Below are 21480 nucleotides of genomic sequence, written 5' to 3'. Positions count from 1 at the left end.
TCTTTTCCCCCTTCACTTTTAAATTTACTAGCATAATCATGTATAACATCTTTAAGTTCCTAATCAATTTTAGAGGATGTAGATTCAATTCTTCCTAATTACTGCAGAGGCATGTCATCTTCTAGTAACTATGCTTGCAATGCTGAGACCTTGGATTTGAGGTACGAGGCTTTGAAATGTGAGTGTGGTGTAAGAGCTGCCATAAGGGTAACCGAATCCGAGAAGCCATCAAAAGGAAGACTGTATGTAAATTGTGAGAAGAGGAATTGTCAATTTTGGAGGTGGTGTACCCCAAAATCTGTGACGATGGTAGAGAGGCTGGGGAACGAGACAAATCTTTATGAAGATCAAACATCGAGACTGTAGGACTAAAAGTAAAGAACCAAATGCTTGAGCAATCCGTAACATTTATGAAGCAGCTTGTTGTGGGTTTGCTCACAATTTGTATTGTTCTGTCAGTTGCATTACTCTTCAAATGATTGAAGGTGGCTTTTAGATATGTGTGTTTTTGCTCAGTTGTGTACCCAACGATGAGATGTCGATTGTAGTAATCTTATGTTTTATGCTAATCATGCCATGTATGGTTATTTTGTACTAGTCTTATGTTTTAATGCAACCAATGATTAATGAGTATGTGTTAAACAATTTTTTTTTTGTTTCATAGAATGAGTACCCAACAGGAAACACAATCTCAAAATAGGCAGAATAAGGGAAAATCCTCTCAAGTACCATCTACTAAGGCTCATTGGGATGCAAAATCAAATGAAATCTTTATTAAGCTTTGTGTTGACCAAGTGAAGGTCGGACACAGACCTGGTACACACTTAGATAGGGTCGGGTGGGAAAATGTCATAACTTCGTTTAAAACTATGACTGGAAAAACATACCAACGACTACAAATGAAAAACCATTGGGATGTGTTGAAAAAAGATTGGCTGTTATGGAACAATCTTTTAAGGGGTGAGACCGGCTTAGGCCGTGACACATTGACTGGAGCTATATCTGCATCTGATGAGTGGTGGACCAACAAATTGGAGGTATTTAAATTGCTTAATGTACATATTATGTTTGTTTTTGTTGTTTAAACGCACCAAATTTTGATAATTGTAAATTTTTATATTTTTCTTTGTAATTGTTGCAGAGGTATCCTGATGCTGCTAAATTTCGGCGTATGCCGTTGCAATTTAGTGAAGACTTAGACATACTATTCTCAGATGCAGCTGCTACAGGAGAATGGGCATGCACTCCTAGTTCAGGGGTTATGCCTGACGTTGATGACAATGTAGAGGAATTTCATACCCCACATGATGCTGAATATGATGATGATGCTTTGGAGGTGATTTATCCCTCTGAGTTAAACAAAAAGCGTTCATCAAACACACCTGCTTCATCAACCAAGAGCAAGAAGACGAAATTTACTGGTGCAGCTCTACTTAACAAGACACTTGCTCGCATAGTAAATGTGGTTGAGTCATCTTCAGGAACTTCAACACAGACCTCATCAAGATATCCTTCAATTGCAGATTGTTTGGCGATGTTGGAAAACATCCCTGGTGTGTCCCCAGATGATGACCTGTATGTGTGGGCCGCCCGATTATTCTTACGAGACAAGCGTCGGGAGTGTTTCATGAGTCTTCCTACGGATGAAGTTCGCCTTAAGTTTCTGAAGTTGGAGATTGAGATGGAGAAGGCCACCACAGGTTATCGCGGCTAATTGTGGACTGTCCCGTTGTTATTAATTGTGGAGTGTTCTGTTGGACTTCTTATTTTAGTAATTGTGGACTATTGCAATATTTCCCTAATATTTCCTTTTATGAATATTGACTAGTTGGACTTTTAATTGTGGACTTATTATTTCAAATTTTATTAAATTATGTTGGACTAAATTGTTGAATGGTTGGTGAATGGTTGACATGTTGACTTGTTGAATGGTTGGGGAATGCAATTAGTTGTTGAATGTTAGTTGAATATGCCTGGTAGGTCAATGGTGAAGGTTATATATATGTATATGTAGTTGAATGGTTTACTCAATTCATTTTTGTGCTTTACATTGTTTTTCCTTTACATTTCAGTCTGTCCAGGTAATAATTTTGTTGAAGTTGAAGGTATAATTTTCTTACTTTACATTTTAATGTTTAACCTATGTCAGTTTTGTATGGCCATTATTTGTTCATATAACAGGTTGAAATGTAAAGCATGAAATGTATGACAGGTTGCATGAAATGGATAAATGGATGACATTATTTGTTATGTTTTTTATTTGTTCATATGGCCATTATTTCTTTATTTGGGATAAATGGAAGACAGGTTGCATGAAATGTAGCTATGGAATTTTTGTGATGGAATACTACTTTCTTAGTCCCATAGTCATAACAGTGCTTCTTTCCCAGGGAATTGCTTCTTAAACTGTCATCACAGTGCTGCTTGCTTGAATTGCATTCATGTCCATAGGCTTAATTGACATTTGACTTCTGGGCATAACTTTTAATTCTGAATTTTAAACTACCACATGTAAGGACTTTCTAATAAGCCATGATGTTGGGTAAAACAAGTTTTGGTCTTTTTCCTTATGAATTGTTGTCCTCAGGCCCTTTGTCCGTCCCCTTATTTATTTTTTATTTTTATTTATTTATTTATTTTTTCATCCTCTATCAGAAAAAATAAAAAATAAAAAAGAAAAATTCAACATATGAGGAATGCTTCAGGATTTTAGTATATCTGGACAAGTTATGATATTTTATTATCATTTATTGGTTTTTGTTTAAAGTTTTAAATTGCAACATGGTTTATCCAGCACAGTTGACAGTTTTAAAGATAAGTAGCAACGATGAAGACCAATGGAATGATGACCATGATGATGAAGATACTGATGATGAAGGCAGCATATCACAAACCCAACAAAATAATAATATGCTCTTAGTTACGGCGGCTACAGTTGCAGCGACATATGCAACAAATTATTTGATAAAAGAACCATGCAGGACATCTTGTTTAACAGGAGGGATGTGGATGGTGGAATTACAAGAAGGGAATCGGACAAGAATATTTGAAAATTTTCGAATGGAAAGAGAGGTCTTTTACCAATTATGTAATTTGTTACAAACAAATTATGGCCTTCAAACTGGACGACAAGTCTCGGTTGAAGAGCAAGTTGCAATATTTTTGTTTATTGTTGGCGGTGACATTCGAAACAGAAATGTCCAAGAAAGATTTCAACATTCTGGCGAGACTATTTCAAAATATTTTAAGAAGGTGTTAAAGGCTGTTACAAAGATGTCCATTGACTGGGTAAGGCCTCAACCGACTAATGGTGTGCATCCATATATTCGACGTAACCGCAAATATTATCCTCATTTCAAGGTAAATAATTAACTACAAGCGCAACTTGGGTGTTACATATAATTAATGTTGGTAGGATATTTATACTAATCTGTGGCTAAAATGTTTTTTATTCATTATCATGTCATAGGATTGTATTGGAGCAATTGACGGGACACACATCAAAGCATATATATCTCCAGATAAGCAAGCTCGTCTAATAGGTAGAAAGGGATATGCGACTCAAAACATAATGGCTGCATGTGACTTTGATATGTGTTTCACATTTTGCTTACCAGGATGGGAAGGAAGTGCACATGATACTCGGATCTTCTTAGATGCAATTAGGAATCCTAGTTTTAATTTTCCAAAACCACAAGGAGGTAACTGTTTTATATTCGATTGCTACAATAGATGCACCACACTCACATCTTCATATTTCTTTTTACATTTATAATTTCTTACTTATATTTTATTTTGAAATTTTAAAATAGATGAGTTTTACTTGGTGGATGCTGGTTATCCAAACATGAAAGGATATCTTGCACCTTACAAAGGAGAGCGATACCATCTAGCTCAATTTGAACATGGTCAACCCCCCCCAAAATGCACAAGAAAAATTTAACCAAGCACATTCCTCACTTAGAAGTGTAATAGAAAGAGCGTTCAGGGTTTGGAAAGCAAGATGGCCGATGATAAAGGATATCCCACCAAACTACAAGTGGCCGACCCAAGTCAAACTTGTTTGTGCAACAATGGCAATTCATAATTTCATCCGGCGAAGTAAGCTCCGCGATATTGCATTTGACTCTTATGATAGATACACGGATTATGTGCCTAATGAAGAGGAAGGATCTTCGTCTCAACAAGCACGCCATGGGAATGATGTTGCATGTGATGACACCGAAATGGAAGTGAGGAGACATAATATTTGTATGTCAATTTGCAGACGAAATTAGGAGCTCTATAAATATCTATGAAGAGCCCTTTTTCTTGCCTTAATAGTAATTTATTATATTTTTATTGCAATTAAATTTTTTGTTTTCTTGTCAACTCAATATTTATTACAAAAAAAAAAAAATACAAAAATAAATACAAAAAAAAAAAAAATAGAGGTAAATGAAATGTACCAAATTAGGTACTAATTAATCAATTTCCATTAATGAAATAACTTTTTCAATATTTAAACAGAAGAAAATGACAAAAATTACAAATTTCCTCTTCATAAGGGCAAAATTGACAATTACACAGCAAAAAGCTATTTTACAGCTTATTTACCAAACACTACTCTACTGCTTAAATTTATAATCTCACAGCTACACCAAACAGGTTAGCAGCTTATACTCACAGCTATAAGCTATAATCTATAATCACTTTCCCACAGCTCTACCAAACAGGCCCAATATCAAAATGTGACACACGGATATAAAACTAACCAAGGGGTGTGCTGTGTTTATAAAGGCACAATATGTATTGTGAGGTTCGATCGGAATTTATCTCACACTTATTTTGATAATTCAAACTGTTCATATTATAAAATTTATTGAACATATTATTCACACAAAAAATCAAGTTAATCGGGCATGTGAAACCCCATGATCAAAACTTAACTGTTTTAAAATAAATGATCAAAATTATTCTAATGATTTTTTTTTTTTTGAAAACAAAATGTGATTTTATTTTGAGTTTATAGATATTCAATAAATTCAATTTTCTCCATAAATGATCTACGCATCGAACTCTATAATATAAACAATTTGAATCAACGGTATAGATTTGAGACAGGACCCATGGCCCTCACAACATTGTTTTGTGCCTTTTAGGCACAGCACGCCCTAGGCCCTATTTAGGTTGTTAGTTTAACTTAGACACCTTGTTTGAGGTTCTGTAAATCACCTAATTGTAACTTAACGATATTACTTTAACTTAAGCAGCCCATGTAATGTTTTCTACATCACCTAACTGTTCAATTCTCAACTCCAAAATGATGAATTTGAATTCCCCTCAATTTACATCCTATTTCCCTTTCCTTTGCTCTAACTTTCCCTCCGAGCTCTCAGGAAGAAGGATTCTCTCTATCTCTCCCCGGCCTTCTCCATCGTTCTCTGTTTTGTTTTAGGAACTAATTAGTTTAGGCAACTAATTGTTTCATTTGCATAAGTGACCAAGTTTAACCCAAACTAATCTTGATTGGCCTCCAAAAAAAAAAAAAAAATTTATTGAGTAATTGTGGCTTAACGATATTAGTTTAACAAAAGCAACTCATTTAATGTTATCTAAATCACCTAAGTGTTCAATTCTCAAGTCCAAAAGGATGAATTTCAATTCCCTTTAATTTTCATCCCGTTTCCTTTCCTTTTCTCTAACTTTCTCTTCTAGCTCCCAAGGAGAAAGTTTCTCTCTAACTCTCTCCGTCCATCTCCAACCACCTCTCTTTTCATTCTAGGAACTAATTAGTTTAGGCAACTAATCGTTTCACGGGCATAAGTGGCCAAGTTCAACTCAAACAAATCTAGCTCAGCCTCCAAGAAAGAGGTTTCACTGAGTAACATCAGTAGAACGAAAGAAACATACAGTAACATTACCTTATGAACCGACTTTTAATGAAAAATATATTCCAACTAGAGCTCACCCTAGTCAAATGAAGAAGGAATATATGGAATTATGTAAAACAGAAATCCAAACTCTTCTAACTAAGAAGCTTATCAGACCAAGCCAATCTCCTTGGAGTTGTACTGCTTTTTATGTTAATAAAAATGCAGAAATTGAATGAGGTGTTCCACGCCTTGTAATCAATTACAAACCGTTAAATGAAGTACTTCAATGGATCAGATATCCGATTCCGAATAAAAAAGATCTTTTAGATCGCTTACAAGATGCAATCATATTTTCTAAATTTGATTTAAAATCAGGCTATTGGCAAGTGCAAATTGCAGAACAGGATCGTTATAAGATAGCATTTACAGTACATTTTGGGCATTATGAATGGAATGTCATGCCATTTGGACTTAAAAATGCTCCATCAGAATTCCAACATATCATGAATGATATTCTTACTCCTTTTACAGAATTTGCTTTATCCTATATTGATGATGTTTTAATATTTTCCTCATCAATAGATCAGCATATTAAACATCTTAATATTTTTAAGAATGTTATTATCAGAAATGGATTAGTTATTTCTGCACCTAAAATGCAATTATTTCAAACAACAGTTAGATATTTAGGCCATAATATTTCCAATGGAAGTATTATTCCTATTAACAGGAGTATGGAGTTTGCTTCTAAATTTTCAGATGAAATTAAGGATAAAACTCAGCTACAGAGATTTTTAGGTAGTCTCAATTATGTTCGAGATTATTATCATCAATTATCTACCGATGCTACTATTTTATATACCCGGCTTAGAAAGAATCCACCACCATGGTCAGAAGAACATACTTTAGCAATTAAAAGAATTAAAGCTAAAGTCCAACAGTTACCTTGCTTACAGTTACCCAACCCCAATTGGAAAAAAATTGTTGAAACAGATGCATCTAATGAAGGATTTGGTGGAATCTTAAAACAGCTTAATCCCAATACCCAGAAAGAAGAATTATTACGATTCCATTCTGGCCATTGGAATAAAGCCGCTTTAAATTATCCAACCATCAAACAGGAATGTTTAGCTATTGTTAAATGTGTTATTAAATTTCATGATGATCTTTTAAACCAGCATTTTCTCATCAGAGTTGATTGCTCTGCTGCTAAACAGATTTTTAAAAAGGGTGTCAAAAATCTTGCTTCCAAACAGATATTTCTAACTTGGCAAAGTTTCTTATCTAATTTTGATTTTGATATTGAATATATCAAAGGCGAAACGAACTCTTTGCCTGATTTCTTAACCCGTGAATATTTGCAGAAATCCCATCCTGAAGAGGAATGACCAGTAGAGGCCACCGAGGTCGTGGTCGTGGCTGGGGTCACAACCCTCGCTATGATCCAACAGAATTTCCACCTTTAAGAGGTCAAACCAGTAATTCATCAGCTAAGGATATTCTCCTTAAAACTGAAGAACCATATACTCCTAACAGTATTACAGAGGAAACTATCCTCTATATTGAAATAGCAGATGAACAGTGGATGACTGATCCATGGGAGATCAAGCGTAGGTATCTGATAACGCAGCAATCTCCACCTCACTTTGACCAGTATAGATATATCTATGAACAGATATTAACAGAAACAGGGGCAGCTAAAATTAAACACACTTTACATGATGTTAATAAAACTGCTAGCCCAATTCAATTCAGTAAAATTGTCATCCGCCAGCTTATGCCCATTTCTACTTGGGGCATTCATCCGCATACTACCCGTGATATTGATTTGCGTAACAAGCAAACCAAATACAGTTACTGGGATTATATTGATGCTTTTACCCAAGTTTTTTATTACCAAAATCCCATTAAAAACCATTCTTAGTTTATCCGAATCTGCCCTGATGTCCTTAAAACCGATGTCCCCAATTGGTTCCTCGTTTAGTGGGATAAATTTGGGCTTTCTCTTGATATTTTACCAGACACCATTCGAACAGCATTTAATGAGTGGCATGTAGCTTATTCTCGAGCTTATGCTTACTTAAACAAAAACAGAGACCTTTCCATCAGTAAATCTCTTGTCCATTTTACTATCCGTTTTGGTATTCCATGGATATGGAAATAGGACTTTGCTTGTGATTACCAGAATAGGGTTCCCCGCCTTAAAAGAATCCTTTTTTGTAAAATGGTGGGATAAGGGTATGAACCCTAATTTAACAGAGACTATCCAGAAAATTCAACAGCATACCAAAGCATGTTGGGAAACAGTTAAACAAACAGCCCTTCCAGCTCCATCACCCGTATTATCCAGCAATCCCTTTGTGTAAATTCAAAAGGAATTAAAACAGCAATTTCCTCATCTTTCAGAGCATGAATTAATAATTAAAAGCATGAATTTTCTGAAAGAATAGTTCCTCCAAACAGTTAGTCCCGAGGATGACGTCTCCATGAAATCAGGCACCAGTCAGACTGCATCAGAACCCGAGAGTGATCCAGCCGAACACGTGTTGGCAAGAGAATCATAGCTTCCAGAAGAAGATGAGCCCAACCTTGGTGACTTTTGGGACTCATTAACAACTGTCATTGCAGAGAAAATGACTAAAGGCAAAGGCAAGGGTCCAGAGCATTAATTGTGTCGAGTGTCGGCACTACCAGACAAACAACTTTGGGAAAAGCAGATGCCCACTATCAGTTAAAAGGAGATTCTTGCTCCACTCTCCGACAAAGTTGAAGAACAGGCTTTCAGGATAAGATGTAATCAGTCGGTCCATTCCTCAGCCTACACCTGTCCACTTGTTTGATCCCCTCTTATCTTCTTTGTATTATAAATAGGGACGGTCTCACCCTTGTGGAGACAGACTAGAAAAAAGTTTTATTTTCCATTCTCTTTCCGTTTGTAATCCTTCCAACCCCCCTTGTAAAATAGTGGTACTTCCTCCATTAATAATATCAAGCTTTTGTGTGCACGCTCCATGTTTGTAAGTATGCTTGCCCTCTGTTAATGTTTTAGAACAGTTATTATCGTACCTGCAATTTTGGCAACAACAGAAAAATTATTATCTTAATACACCTGTAAATTTTTATACCCAACCGTATATATCTGAGTGTATATCAGAGTGTAATCAGCGTATAGCAGAATTACAGACTCTGATTAACGAACAGATAGTTGCGTGGGCGGCCAGAAGGCCTCCACCTCCTTAACAGTAAATTAATGGGATCATATATGTTGTAATTTATTTCGTTTATATACATATTATGTATATATGACTATTCCTGGGTTTGTGCTAATGTAAGGTTAATTAATTGTTCAGGTTAGTGGGACGTCACCCAAGTCGCGTAGGGTTAGGTCGTATAGCAGGGATTGCATGTTGACCGTTTATACCTATAAGTCGTTGACAGACGTGCTAACCTAAACCTTTAGTGAGCACCTTAGTTGGTATCAGAGCCAAGTTTAATAATAGACATAATATGGTTATGAACTACTAAGTTTAAGCTGATTATGTAGATATTTAATATCTTTAATAGTAGCTGCACTGGCTGTCTGTAAATGTTTGACTTCTGTTTTTAAAATATTTATTTCCATTTTTAGATCCTGGATTGTTGTGGGTTGTTCTACAGATGTAGAAGTTAAATTCTGGATTCTTTTAAATACATCTTGTAAATTGTAAGAATGTACTGGTATTAAAGGTTGTTCTTGAGTTGCCTGTTGTTGTTTATAACACATTTTTAAATATTTGATTTTTATTTCTGGATCCTGGATGTGATCTGCTACAACTAGCATATCCTTTTGAGTGTCTGTTAACACATTAATACTGCTAGGTTCTCCTAAGTGTAAACCATTCATTTCAACTATTGATTTCCAATAATTGATTTCTAATAGTTGGTCCTGGTTGGTCGAACAAGGGCAAGCAGATTCATCTTGTTCATCGCTACTACTGGAGGGTGAAAATAATTCATTAATTTCATCTTCGGAAGGAGACTCTTCTTCTGTTGATTCTTCTTCTATTGTTTGAAGAAGTTGTCGTTTAATATCTGGATCAAGATTTAGCTCATTAATCTTGGACTTGACTTTAGATTTGCATCAGTTCGCATAATGACCAATTTGGCCACACTTATAGCATTTAATTTCTGATTTGGATTTTCCTTTACTTTTTCCTGTATTTGAAGCTTTGTTGGAATAAAACTTCTTCTTAGGTTTCTGTGGATACGTCTTATGTGATTTTCTTCGGATGGGTTTAGACTATTTCTTATGGGAAACCTTTCTAGGTTTAGCTGGATATTTAATACCTGGTTCATAAGCAAACTGTTCACAGAATTCTCCTAATTCTTCCCTGTATTTGAGAGTAAATACCTGTTTGGTCAATTTTTTGTATGGGCATAAGAAGGCACAAAAAATGGGTACCTAAAATGATGTTTTGTGCAAGATTTTTGACTAATACAAACGATGTAGGTAGGCAAGAATCTTGATTACAAATATATGCTTCGGGAATTTTATACCTGATTTGGAGTGAGTTTCCACTTGCACTGGTTAGACTTTGAGTAGTCTTTTGAAAATATCTGGTGGGAACTATACCTTCCTGGATACAGTTCATATCTGCACCACTATCAACTAAAGCGATAGCATCCTTTATCCAAAAGTCTGGTTGTATCATAAATGAAATTTTGATGTACCATTTCTGGAAAGTGACTTGATTAACAAGTAGCAAATACTGGGTTGAAGATTCTGTTTTCTCTTCGATGGGAATTTATCTCACACTTATTTTGATAATTCAAACTGTTCATATTATAAAATTTATTGAACATATTATTCACACAAAAAATCAAGTTAATCGGGCATGTGAAACCCCATGATCAAAACTTAACTGTTTTAAAATAAATGATCAAAATTATTCTACTGATTTTTTTTTTTTTGAAAACAAAATGTGATTTTATTTTGAGTTTATAGATATTCAATAAATTCAATTTTCTCCATAAATGATCTACGCATCGAACTCTATAATATAAACAATTTGAATCAACGGTATAGATTTGAGACAGGACCCATGGGCCTCACAGCATTGTTTTGTGCCTTTTAGGCACAGCACGCCCTAGGCCCTATTTAGCTTTAGCTAAGTAAGTTGCATTTTAGCTAAATAAATCAAAAAGTAAAAAACTTGTATTGTTAATGAATTTAAAGGAATGACAAAATAAGAAATTTATGTTATTTCAATCATTGATTTTTGAAAAGATTCTAATATTTTAGAATAATAAAAAATGAAATAAGGGATTAATGTGTTGGGATGGATGGAATAATACATTTTTGATAACTTTTTATTTTTTTATCAAAAGATGTGTAAAACATAAAGTGAATGAAAATAAAATTGACTTTTCAATATTTGTTCGCCTTTTAACCTTTTTAATGACTTTTTAATTTTTAGACTAGTTTGGCCTATTTTGAAAAGTGACTTTTTCCTTTGATTTATTGGTTTATCATGAAAAAATGTATTAAAAAATAGAGAAGTGAGGTGATTTAAATAAACTAATAAACTGTTTTTATTTATTTATTTATTTATTTATTTTTCTCTTCCCAAATAGGCATTTTTTAACATGTCAAACCGCTTATTATTTTAAAATTTTCAAAATTTTATATAACCAAAGTGCCCCATTTATGAGCTGGTTTGTAAATTTGATTTTTTAACTTTTTAATTATTTTAATTTAAATAAAATTTTTTTATTTGAAATGATAATTAATTTGATGATTATAAAAAAAAATAATTATAATTTAAATATTTTATTTTATTTTATAAACCATTTGAATTTATTTTGGCTTATTTTAAGAAATGAGTTAAAAATCACTTCTTCACTTTTAACCCATTCTCCTCTCTCACAAAAAAAAAATTTTTAAAAATAAAAATAAAAATTTAACCATTTTTCAAAATACCTCTTTATTTTTTATTCCTATTTTAACCAAGTTCCAAACATATTTGTCATAGTCGTTCAAAAAAACAAACATATTTATAATGACATCTATTCCAGATCAAGTATGTCGATCTCATTTGAATAAAAAAAAAAAGGTGTGTGGATCTCACGACAGGCCCAGGCCGACCTCCCAAAACCAGCAGCAAGGATCCTCTCCTTGGATTTTTTTTCTTGGCTCCTTACTTGGTGGGCCATTAGGCTCATTTTTGTCTAATTTTGGTGATCTGGTTCGTTCACATTTAAGATTTATTGAGTATATCATATCTGTAAAATATTAAATTAATCAAATATCAAAAATCATGTGTTTAGATTATCGAACTACAAATTATTTATCAAAAAAATTTTAATAAATAGTTATTTTAACATGTGATTTCTGATATCCGATCGACTTGATTTTTACAAGTACAATATTTTCGACAAATCTTAAAATGTGAATAATTCAAATTATCAAAATTGAATCTAAAAGTAGGCTCAATAACCCATCAAATAAAAAGTAATGAGAGGATCCAAAGGAGAGGATCCTTGCTCTCTCAGGACCAGCCACCTGCCTTTTTCCACCACTGCACCTATTCTTGCAATCCACATATCCATTATTCTTGCAACTCACCCCCCACCCCACCCAACTCCTCCACTCCTCCGTCGAGCCGCCAGTTCACCACCCACGATTCCCTCCCCTCCTCCTCTTCCACCGCCCACCAATCAAATATATACTGCATATCACTTTACACTTTAGATACAAGTTTAAACAATCAATTTCTTCCATCTCTGCCGCAAGGCAAGCTCTCTGTGGCAAGAAATCTTCGGTTCTGTTCCAAATTTACTATTAAAAAACTCCTCAATTTCTGTTCCTTTCTTCTCCACCCTGTTTTGCTTCTCTCTATGTATACACACACACACACACACACATACCCAGAGGGAGACAGTGTTAACTGTTCAAAATCACTTTGATTGATCGATTAACTTAGTTTCAATGGCGGAAATGGGAGTTTCAGAGCAAGTAATATACTTACATGGCGACTTGGACTTGAAGATTGTCAAAGCTTGCAACCTACCCAACATGGACTTATTTTCCGAGCATTTCCGCCGCTCCTTAACTCTCTGCGATTCCTGCACCGCCAATCCCGGCGGCGGCAAAGAGAAGGGTTCAGACGATAAGAGAATAGAGCACCACTCGAAGATCATCACCAGCGACCCTTACGTGAAGGTATGTGTCCCCCAAGCCACACTCGCTCGAACTCGTGTAATCCCCAACACTCAGAACCCTAATTGGAACGAGCGCTTCAACATCCCCTTAGCTCACCCCACGCTGAATTTGGAGTTCCAACTTAAGGACAATGACTTGTTCGGAGCTCAGCTGATCGGAAAAGTTCTGATTCCGGCCGAGAGAGTACTTACCGGCGAATTCATCAGCGGGTGTTTTCCGGTGACCGGTTCGCCGAAACCCAATACGGAACTCTACCTAGAAATGAAATTCACACCCTGTGATAGAAATCGGCTGTACCGGCACGGTATTGCGGCTGATCCGAAGCATAAGGGTGTGAGACACACTTACTTTCCATTGAGAAAAGGTAGTTCTGTGAAATTGTATCAAGATGCTCATGTTAGCAAGAATTCTAAACTTCCTGAGATTGAATTGGATGATGGGATGGTTTTTGAACATGGAAAGTGTTGGGAAGATATGTGTCATGCTATATCAGAGGCTCACCATATGATATACATTGTTGGTTGGTCGATTTATCATAAGGTGATGTTGATAAGAGAGCCTACTAGGCCGTTGCCGAGAGGTGGGGATCTAAATTTGGGTGAATTGCTCAAGTATAAATCCCAAGAAGGGGTGAGAGTTTTGTTGTTGATTTGGGATGATAAGACTTCACATGATAAATTCTTCATTAAGACGGTCAGAATCCTTTCTTTAATTCATACTTTACTCTGTTTTTCCATTCAATTTTGTGTACTTGTTGGACTGTCCACTTAATTGTGCTATTTTGCTTGCTTAACATTTAAGTTTTTGTGGTAATCGTCATGTTATGGTTTCCATTATGATTCTTCAAACGCCATTTTTCACATTTGTTTAAAAGTGTAATTTCTAGAATTGTTTAGCTTACATTCTTAAAAAATTTTAAAATTAAAAAAAAAAAACATTTTACAAGGGTTGTATTCTGGGTGTTCTGTTCAAGAGTAATTTGAAAGCATTTTCTGCTTGTTATGAAAGTGCACAGTGTTAAACTTTGCATGCCATATGATACCAATTCTCACAATTGGGATATTCAAAATAAGAATTGAGATATATCCATTCTAATGCTTAAGTTTGGATGACATCATTAAAAACTAAAATCAATGTTTCTATGTCAATTTGAATTTTAAAATTTTCCTTTTAAGTGTTTTTGAAATAATGATATGTTGATGAGGTTATTTCTAAATGGACATCTCCATTCCATTCCATTAATGTAATGGAGAGGAGGATCTGGATCCGGCTAATTGATATTGTTATGGATCAGATGAAATCATTAGTAGATCAATATATAGTAATCTATTGAAGAAATTTGAAAGCCTTGATAATGATTCCTATTTGTAGTTGAAACACAAGATATAAGAAAAAGAGAATGTTTTTTAATCATTGAGTGAGCTTGGAGTAGGATATGCAGATGGTACAAGTAGTTTGATGAAGTATAAGTTAGTAACAATGTTCATTTGAACAGTTGTGTCACTGTACTTTATGTAAATCATATTCTCTTGGCTCGGTAAACATTTTTACACATTGTGTTTGCATTAAAAAATACATGAATGAGTCATTTGATTCAGAATAACAAGGAATTATAGTTAACAAGGGTTTTAATATCTCCATTTTGTTTTAATGTGTAATCATAGGTTTTATTTTTATTTATTCTGGTGAACATGTAAAATTGGACATCATGTTGGAATTTTTTCTGTAAAACCAATTTGGAAGGTTTCAAAATCTTCCCCCTTTTTACTTTTAATATATTTTCCTTGATAACAAAATTTCTAAGACAGCTGAGAATTTTTAATTTAATCTTGAAATACCATTGGTAAAACACTGAGAATTCTTTTAATTAGTTCACAGCTTCAAATTTCATTTTGAGTAATTGTAAGTATCATAGTTGTTTCCTTATGTACACAACTCAATTCTCTTTGTTTGCCATTTATTTACTGAATTATGGTTGAAGTTGTTGAGAAAGTAACCGTATAATGCAGGGGGGATTAATGCAAACGCATGATGAGGAGACCAAGAAATTTTTCAGGCATTCATCTGTAATGTGTGTGTTGTCACCTCGTTATGCTAGCAGTAAGCTTAGCTTCCTCAAACAACAGGCATGCTTTATTCCTTTATCCATTATGTTGCTTCATTATAAAAACATTGTTCATCTTCTATATATTTGGTCTCTTTCCCTGCTAAATGTATTCACTGCTGCGGTCTAAGTCGTACTTCAGTCAGGTAATGATTAAGTTGTATAATTATTATATGTCCATCCTCCTTGTCAAGGGAGGTTTAATATCAATCCTTTTAGTGGGAAATTTATTCTCTCTCTATCTTTCTCTGCATTAGGGGTGGGATTTGTGTCGAGTCAGGTCGTGTCATAGCAAATTTGTGTCAGAATGCCCTCAACAAATGTGTCAACCCAAAGATGACTCGGAAAAACAATTAACACATGTTTGCCCTGTTCAACAGACGGCGAAGGGTTCAATCAAAGGTTTTGCTTGAGCTAGGAAAAAAAATCATATTAAAAAGAACTTTTAAAATTAATGAATTGGTGAACAGTATGTGCATTTCAGCATATATATTGACGGAGCATAATATTATTGCATAAAGTAAAATTGGTTTTTATATAACAATTATATTAAACTGGTTAGCCTCATCAAATTCATGTTATGCGAGTTTGACACTAACTTGACCTATTTATTTTTCCTATTATCAGGCCTCGTTTGGGAATATGCTTTTTTAGTAATTTTTTGGCTAAAATGTGATGTAAAAAAAATTAGCATGTTTGGAATAATTTTTTGACTTTTTACAAAAATATGTACAAAAAGTAGAGAAAAAAAAGGAATCTTTGACTTTTTGGTATGAATTGTTGGCTTTTTGATTTTTTTAGTAAGTTTTGGACTTTTTGGCTAAAAGAGGTACTCGCCAAATGAGGCCTCAGCTTCATTTCAGAAAATAGTCAACCTTAACCTGTAACTTTGTATTTAGTTCATGTCATGTTGGAAATTTCCAACCCCTACTCAACATACGATGTTTTCAGTTCAGTGTCACTTCCATAACCCTTTACTTGCCGTAGTTGTCAATTGGTAATGGTGACTTGTCATGGGACAAGCATAAACTAGGGACAGTGATACGCTCATGCATATAATGTTGCACTGCAAATTAAGGGTTGGTTTGGGATGTTCTAAAAAAGTGCACTTTTTGACTTATTGGCTTATATGGGTTAGGTTTGGGTTGGGTTTGATGTGATGTGTTAGAGAGGTGATGTGATTTAAATAAGATGATGTGACTTAAATAAGATAGTGACTTTTTGACTTTTTGACTTTTTGTATTATTTAGTAGATGCCAAACTTGGCCTAAGTTTGTGTTTGTCTGTGGAATACTAGCTATGGTATCACTGAAGCTGTTTTGGAGTTATTTCTTGTTTTCAGAATGATCAACAAGAAATATTGTGTGCATGCCTTTTTTCATTCATTAATAATTGTTTGTCAATTCATCGATAAATTTTCCACATTTTTTAATTTAATATATGAGCGTTCTTTTGACCAAACAAACTGCTGAAGTTGTTTTTATGATGGTTCTAACCAGGTTGTTGGAACACTCTTTACACACCATCAGAAATGTGTACTTGTAGATACACAGGCATCTGGTAATAATCGAAAGATTACAGCATTTTTGGGTGGTCTTGATCTCTGTGATGGTCGCTATGATACACCTGAACATCGATTATTTCGTGATCTTAATACTGTATTTCCCGATGATTATCATAACCCTACATTTCCTGTGAGTGGTTTGTTCATTTGATTTTTAAATTTTCAGATTGTGGAATACGCTCTGGATATACTTGTGTATGTTTGCATATCTATATATGTACGAATTAGGTGCTCTCAACATTTTCTGTACTCGGTGTTCTCGGTACCTGAAGCGTAGGCTGGGGCTAGTGTATATTTCTCTATGGTGGTTTATTTGTTCTGATATTTTTTTAGGTTTAGTTGGTATAAACCCAAAACAGACTAAAAGGAAAAAAAAAAAAAAAAAAAAAATGAAAATGAGAGAGAGAGAGAGAGCACATCAAAGTTCCAACAATTCTTCTTGTTAACAGTTTCATATATTTTTTTGAGTTTCCATTTTGAAAATTTCCTTCACTTAAGAATCTGATTATGTTACAGATTTTGCAAATCCTCTAGTCAAATAGTTAAATCATGTTACGTATAATCTGCTTACAATTTTTTATGGCCAGCAAGATCTTCAAAAATAGCTTTCAATCTTTCGCAATTGTCAATTTTCTGTTAGGAATGAAAATAATATTGAGTGCTCTATGCTGCCAATGATGAATAAGCAAGTTCTCTCTGTCAAATTATAAGTGGAAAAAAATAAAATCTCTTTACTTCATTTGTTTAAGATCTTCAGATGTTTATCTTATGCAATTTGAAACAACTGTTGACCTGTCTTTTATTTTTCTATTCATTGTCGTTTTTAGCCAGGAACCAAGGCTCCAAGGCAGCCTTGGCATGACTTACACTGCAGAATTGATGGACCTGCTGCATATGATGTTCTTATAAACTTCGAGCAGCGCTGGAAGAAAGCAACAAAGTGGACTGAGTTGGGACTACGTTTCAAAAGGATATCTCATTCTCATGATGATTCTTTGATAAAGATAGATCGCATTTCATGGATTCTTAGCCCTGCCCATTATGAAACAAAAGATACTTACACATCTATTCCGGAAGATGATCCCTTTTTATTGGTTTCCAAGGAAGATGATCCTGAAAACTGGCACGTTCAGGTTGTCTGTTACATTTTTACCCCTTAAATTTGTTATATTGTCAAAACACTAATGGTTTTTCTTCTCCAGATTTTCCGGTCCATTGATTCTGGATCAGTAAAGGGATTTCCCAAAACTGTTGATGTTGCTGAAGCCCAGGTTGATTAAAGATTTAGATGCTTCCTGTTCATTATTCTTCATTTCATTGTGTTTTATTGTTTTATGTATTGATATTTATGTGTCTTTGCGTATATCTAAACATGTGGAATGCACAGTATATGCTTACAAAAGTTGGAAATGCTTCCAAGTCATGACTATTAATAGTTCTAGTTGACGTATTACTCTGTCTCCATTAGTACTTCATCATACTAAAGTTTGCTATTTTTTTATGATATATGCTTTACTGCAGAACCTCATCTGTTCGAAAAATCTGGTGATAGATCAAAGTATTCAAACAGCATACATTCAGGCAATCAGATCAGCTCAACACTTTATATACATTGAAAATCAGTATTTTATTGGATCATCATATGCGTGGCCATCATACAAAGATGCAGGTTAAATCAGATTCTCTGTTTACACTTTCAGATTAGCAATACTCAGTTAATGTCCACCACTCAAGTGAAAGATTATTTATCTGGATATGAAGTGATTTTTTATAAATATGAAGTATGAGTTGAAGAATTTATATATGAGAACTAGCTTCTAAAATTTTCAATTTGATTCAATCTATCTGTCACTACATCAAGAGACCAACAATGTCCTATTACTTTTTTTTGAGTGCATATTTGTCTAGCATTATACCACAAGCTCATTCAATTTACATCTTTGTTCAGCTTCTCTCTGTTCGACTTTTTCTTGTGCATTTGGTATTATTGGCTGTGTGTTTGACCCAACTGTTAATCAGTAACCAATTCTTGTAATTCTATATTTGTTTGCTTGAAATTTTTCTGAAGATAATTGCTTTTGTGGTATGATCAGGCGCTGATAATCTAGTCCCCATGGAGTTGGCATTAAAAATTGCAAGTAAAATTAGAGCTAAGGAGAGATTTGCAGTGTATGTTGTCATACCAATGTGGCCCGAGGGTGATCCAAATTCTGGTCCTATGCAGGAAATTCTATTTTGGCAGGTAACCTGGCTTTCTGTATCATGGAGACTATATAAATCAGAAACTTTCTATTTTGGAAACATTTTTGTACTGCTGGAAATATATTAGAGGGTAGGAATATGTGTTCTTTCCTAAGACTTGTTTGCATCTTGCAAACAGTATTTGTCTTTGTGACATAATTTGTTAATGTTATGCGATTGGGAATTTGTTTGACCTGAAGTTCTTGATGACCATAGAATTGGTTATCATTCCAATACCTTTGATTTCTTTTACTTCAGTAATTTCCAGCTGTAAGACATGATAAAATTTCTGACGAATTCTATCAGAAATTATAATAAGATGCAAAGTTCATGTTCTTTATTTCACAGAACTTGCTTCTTGCAGAACCAGACGATGCAAATGATGTATGGAATTGTTGCACGGGAACTTCAATCCATGCAACTTTCTGACTCTCATCCTCTAGACTACTTAAATTTCTATTGCCTTGGCAATCGAGAAGAAATGCCTGAGGAGAGGGTAAGAGAAGATAATCAGGCTAATGGCAGTAAGGTAATTACCAAACAATGTTCAAGTCCTACAATTTTGGATGTGCGAACCTCTATAATTTTGGGACTCTCTTACTAATTACTAGTATAATATGAGGGTTTTTCCAAATTTTTTGGGGTGCAGTCGCCCCCACCCGAATCCAAAAGGACTAGTTTAACCTTCAGGGAGGTGGAGGACTACTACTCACCTAAAAGGTTCACACCCCATGTTGGATGAAGTTATTCTTAATATATATAAATACACAAATAATGTTATTTTTAGCTGCACATGTTATTCTTAGTCGCAAAATATAAGACTTTTCTTCTTATAGAAACCTTTATTTCTCGAGAATCTAAAGCATATTCTTTAGCTTTAACTTTCATAATCGCATTCTTCAATTCACAATGAAGTTTTGTGATATATTGGATATTTTTTCTTTTTTACTTCACATGTGTTGTTTGTGTTCTTAACATTGATCAGAGTACTAACATTATTTGTTGCACTTTAGTAGTCACTAGAAGGGCGACACACACTACACGTTTGCACTTCACACAAAAACATAAGAAGTCAAAATTGTAAATGTAATTGGCTGTGAAAAAATAAAAACTTGACACTGCTTCAATGATCAGAAGAGTTTATTTACCCAAAATGGCTTTGGATTTCAACATGGTAGAAATTTGTGAGGAGTCGGTGTTAACTTAAATATTTTATCAGATCTCAGATTCAGAGAAATTTCAGCGGTTTATGATTTATGTGCATGCTAAAGGAATGATAGTGGACGACGAGTACACAATAATAGGATCTGCCAACATTAACCAAAGATCTTTGGCTGGTACAAAAGACACTGAGACAGCCATGGGCGCTTATCAACCTCATCACACTTGGGCTGACAAGAAGCGACACCCTCATGGCCAGGTTTGATTACTTGTTTATGTCTGGCATATCTTCTTTGTTTCAGTGAACCTTTGACATTTTAGGGTTTGACATCACATGTTTTAAGAGTAAAAGGAGTAATTTCCACTAACGTGATTATAAGAATCAAGTAATCACTCGAATGTTCTTATTTGAATTCAGTTCGTAGGAGTTCAGTTGGTAATGTATTTGACCTGACAAATGCGAGTGCAGATTTATGGATACAGAATGTCACTGTGGTCCGAGCACCTTGGGATATTGGACAAATACTCTGAGGAGCCAGAGAGCTTGGAATGTGTGAAGAAGGTGAATCGGGTGGCTGAAGATAACTGGAAGAGATACACAACTGAGAATTTTACATTATTGCAAGGCCATCTTCTCAAGTATCCCATACACGTAGACATTGACGGCAAGGTGGGTCCCTTGCCAGGATACGAGAGTTTCCCAGATATTGGAGGCAAAGTAGTCGGATCTTATTCACCCACTATTCCCGATGTTCTGACAACATGACTACGACAGATGATGTACACGACTACTGATGTAAAATTCCAAACTTGGTTTGTGTGTGAAATTTTAGATATAGTTTTATTCAATAAATGTTTTTTGTGTGTCACTTAACCGGAGAGAACTAGTTATCAACTGTAGTTTGCAGATTTCTTCAGTTCTAACTCCTTGTGCCTGTTGCCTTGCCATAAAGTGTTTGTATAATTTGTTTGTTCTTTTCTCTGTATAATTTATTGATGTAACATTTGGTGAATGTCTCCTGGTTGAGATCAATTTGGCTCTAAACTATCATACTCTCAACATAAAAGAGTGCTCTGCTTATTTATGTCATGTCTCATCCTTGTTTGCATCTGCATAGTTAAACCTCATTGTCTATTATTTAACGTATTTCGTGACAAATGTTATCTACTTTTTTAGTGGAGTTGTGACAATTTGTGATTTAGAAATTAAGTTGTGTATTTTTTAGTAATGTTACGGATTTTGTGGTTAAAAATTATTTAGATAAAAATTATGTAAGATTATTACAAAAATGTGTAATATTTTCATAAAATTCGTAACTTAATTTTTAAATCACAAATTATTGCAATTCTACTA

General features: G+C 34.5%; 3 protein-coding genes across 4 annotated transcripts; all 3 read left to right on the top strand.

The window, feature by feature from the left end:
• Positions 1 to 111: 111 nt before the first annotated feature.
• On the top strand, positions 112 to 1714 carry LOC145824282 (L10-interacting MYB domain-containing protein-like). Its single transcript, XM_082923909.1, has 3 exons — positions 112 to 242; positions 665 to 1037; positions 1142 to 1714. Exons 1-3 carry the CDS (start codon positions 112 to 114, stop codon positions 1712 to 1714), a joined length of 1077 nt encoding a protein of 358 aa, XP_082780035.1.
• Positions 1715 to 2029: 315 nt separating this feature from the next.
• On the top strand, positions 2030 to 4438 carry LOC114316862 (uncharacterized). The gene is made up of 3 exons (XM_082923014.1): positions 2030 to 3360; positions 3470 to 3701; positions 3813 to 4438. The coding sequence occupies exons 1-3, from the start codon at positions 2782 to 2784 to the stop codon at positions 3941 to 3943; spliced, it is 942 nt and encodes a 313-aa protein (XP_082779140.1). The 5' UTR covers positions 2030 to 2781; the 3' UTR covers positions 3944 to 4438.
• Positions 4439 to 12216: 7778 nt separating this feature from the next.
• On the top strand, positions 12217 to 21216 carry LOC114277366 (phospholipase D delta). 2 transcript variants are annotated; one of them, XM_028219257.2, is made up of 10 exons: positions 12322 to 13749; positions 15066 to 15182; positions 16660 to 16854; positions 17552 to 17857; positions 17927 to 17995; positions 18246 to 18393; positions 18818 to 18966; positions 19330 to 19494; positions 20185 to 20385; positions 20596 to 21216. In XM_028219257.2, exons 1-10 carry the CDS (start codon positions 12823 to 12825, stop codon positions 20890 to 20892), a joined length of 2574 nt encoding a protein of 857 aa, XP_028075058.2. In that variant the 5' UTR covers positions 12322 to 12822; the 3' UTR covers positions 20893 to 21216. The 2 variants fall into 2 exon arrangements, with proteins under 2 accessions (XP_028075060.2, XP_028075058.2); XM_028219259.2 differs by lacking the exon at positions 16660 to 16854 and having other exon boundaries at positions 12217 to 13749.
• Positions 21217 to 21480: the final 264 nt, after the last annotated feature.

This window comes from Camellia sinensis, chromosome 4, assembly GCF_055761805.1.
Source record: "Camellia sinensis isolate YWXY chromosome 4, ASM5576180v1, whole genome shotgun sequence".
NCBI classification, from domain to species: domain Eukaryota; kingdom Viridiplantae; phylum Streptophyta; class Magnoliopsida; order Ericales; family Theaceae; genus Camellia; species Camellia sinensis.
Note: the sequence above shows the minus strand (reverse complement) of the source record. Positions and strands in the feature narration are given on the sequence as shown.

Excerpts from the sequence above, each read along its gene's own strand:
- LOC145824282 (XM_082923909.1), top strand. The coding sequence starts at position 112 with ATGTCATCTTCTAGTAACTATGCTTGCAATGCTGAGACCTTGGATTTG. Across the intron at positions 243-664 it reads AAGCCATCAAAAGGAAGACT|AATGAGTACCCAACAGGAAA; the intron begins GTATGTAAATTG and ends TTTGTTTCATAG. Across the intron at positions 1,038-1,141 it reads GGTGGACCAACAAATTGGAG|AGGTATCCTGATGCTGCTAA; the intron begins GTATTTAAATTG and ends TAATTGTTGCAG.
- LOC114316862 (XM_082923014.1), top strand. The coding sequence starts at position 2,782 with ATGGTTTATCCAGCACAGTTGACAGTTTTAAAGATAAGTAGCAACGAT. Across the intron at positions 3,361-3,469 it reads AATATTATCCTCATTTCAAG|GATTGTATTGGAGCAATTGA; the intron begins GTAAATAATTAA and ends ATCATGTCATAG. Across the intron at positions 3,702-3,812 it reads TTTTCCAAAACCACAAGGAG|ATGAGTTTTACTTGGTGGAT; the intron begins GTAACTGTTTTA and ends ATTTTAAAATAG.
- LOC114277366 (XM_028219257.2), top strand. The coding sequence starts at position 12,823 with ATGGCGGAAATGGGAGTTTCAGAGCAAGTAATATACTTACATGGCGAC. Across the intron at positions 16,855-17,551 it reads ATCATAACCCTACATTTCCT|CCAGGAACCAAGGCTCCAAG; the intron begins GTGAGTGGTTTG and ends TGTCGTTTTTAG. Across the intron at positions 17,996-18,245 it reads TTGATGTTGCTGAAGCCCAG|AACCTCATCTGTTCGAAAAA; the intron begins GTTGATTAAAGA and ends GCTTTACTGCAG.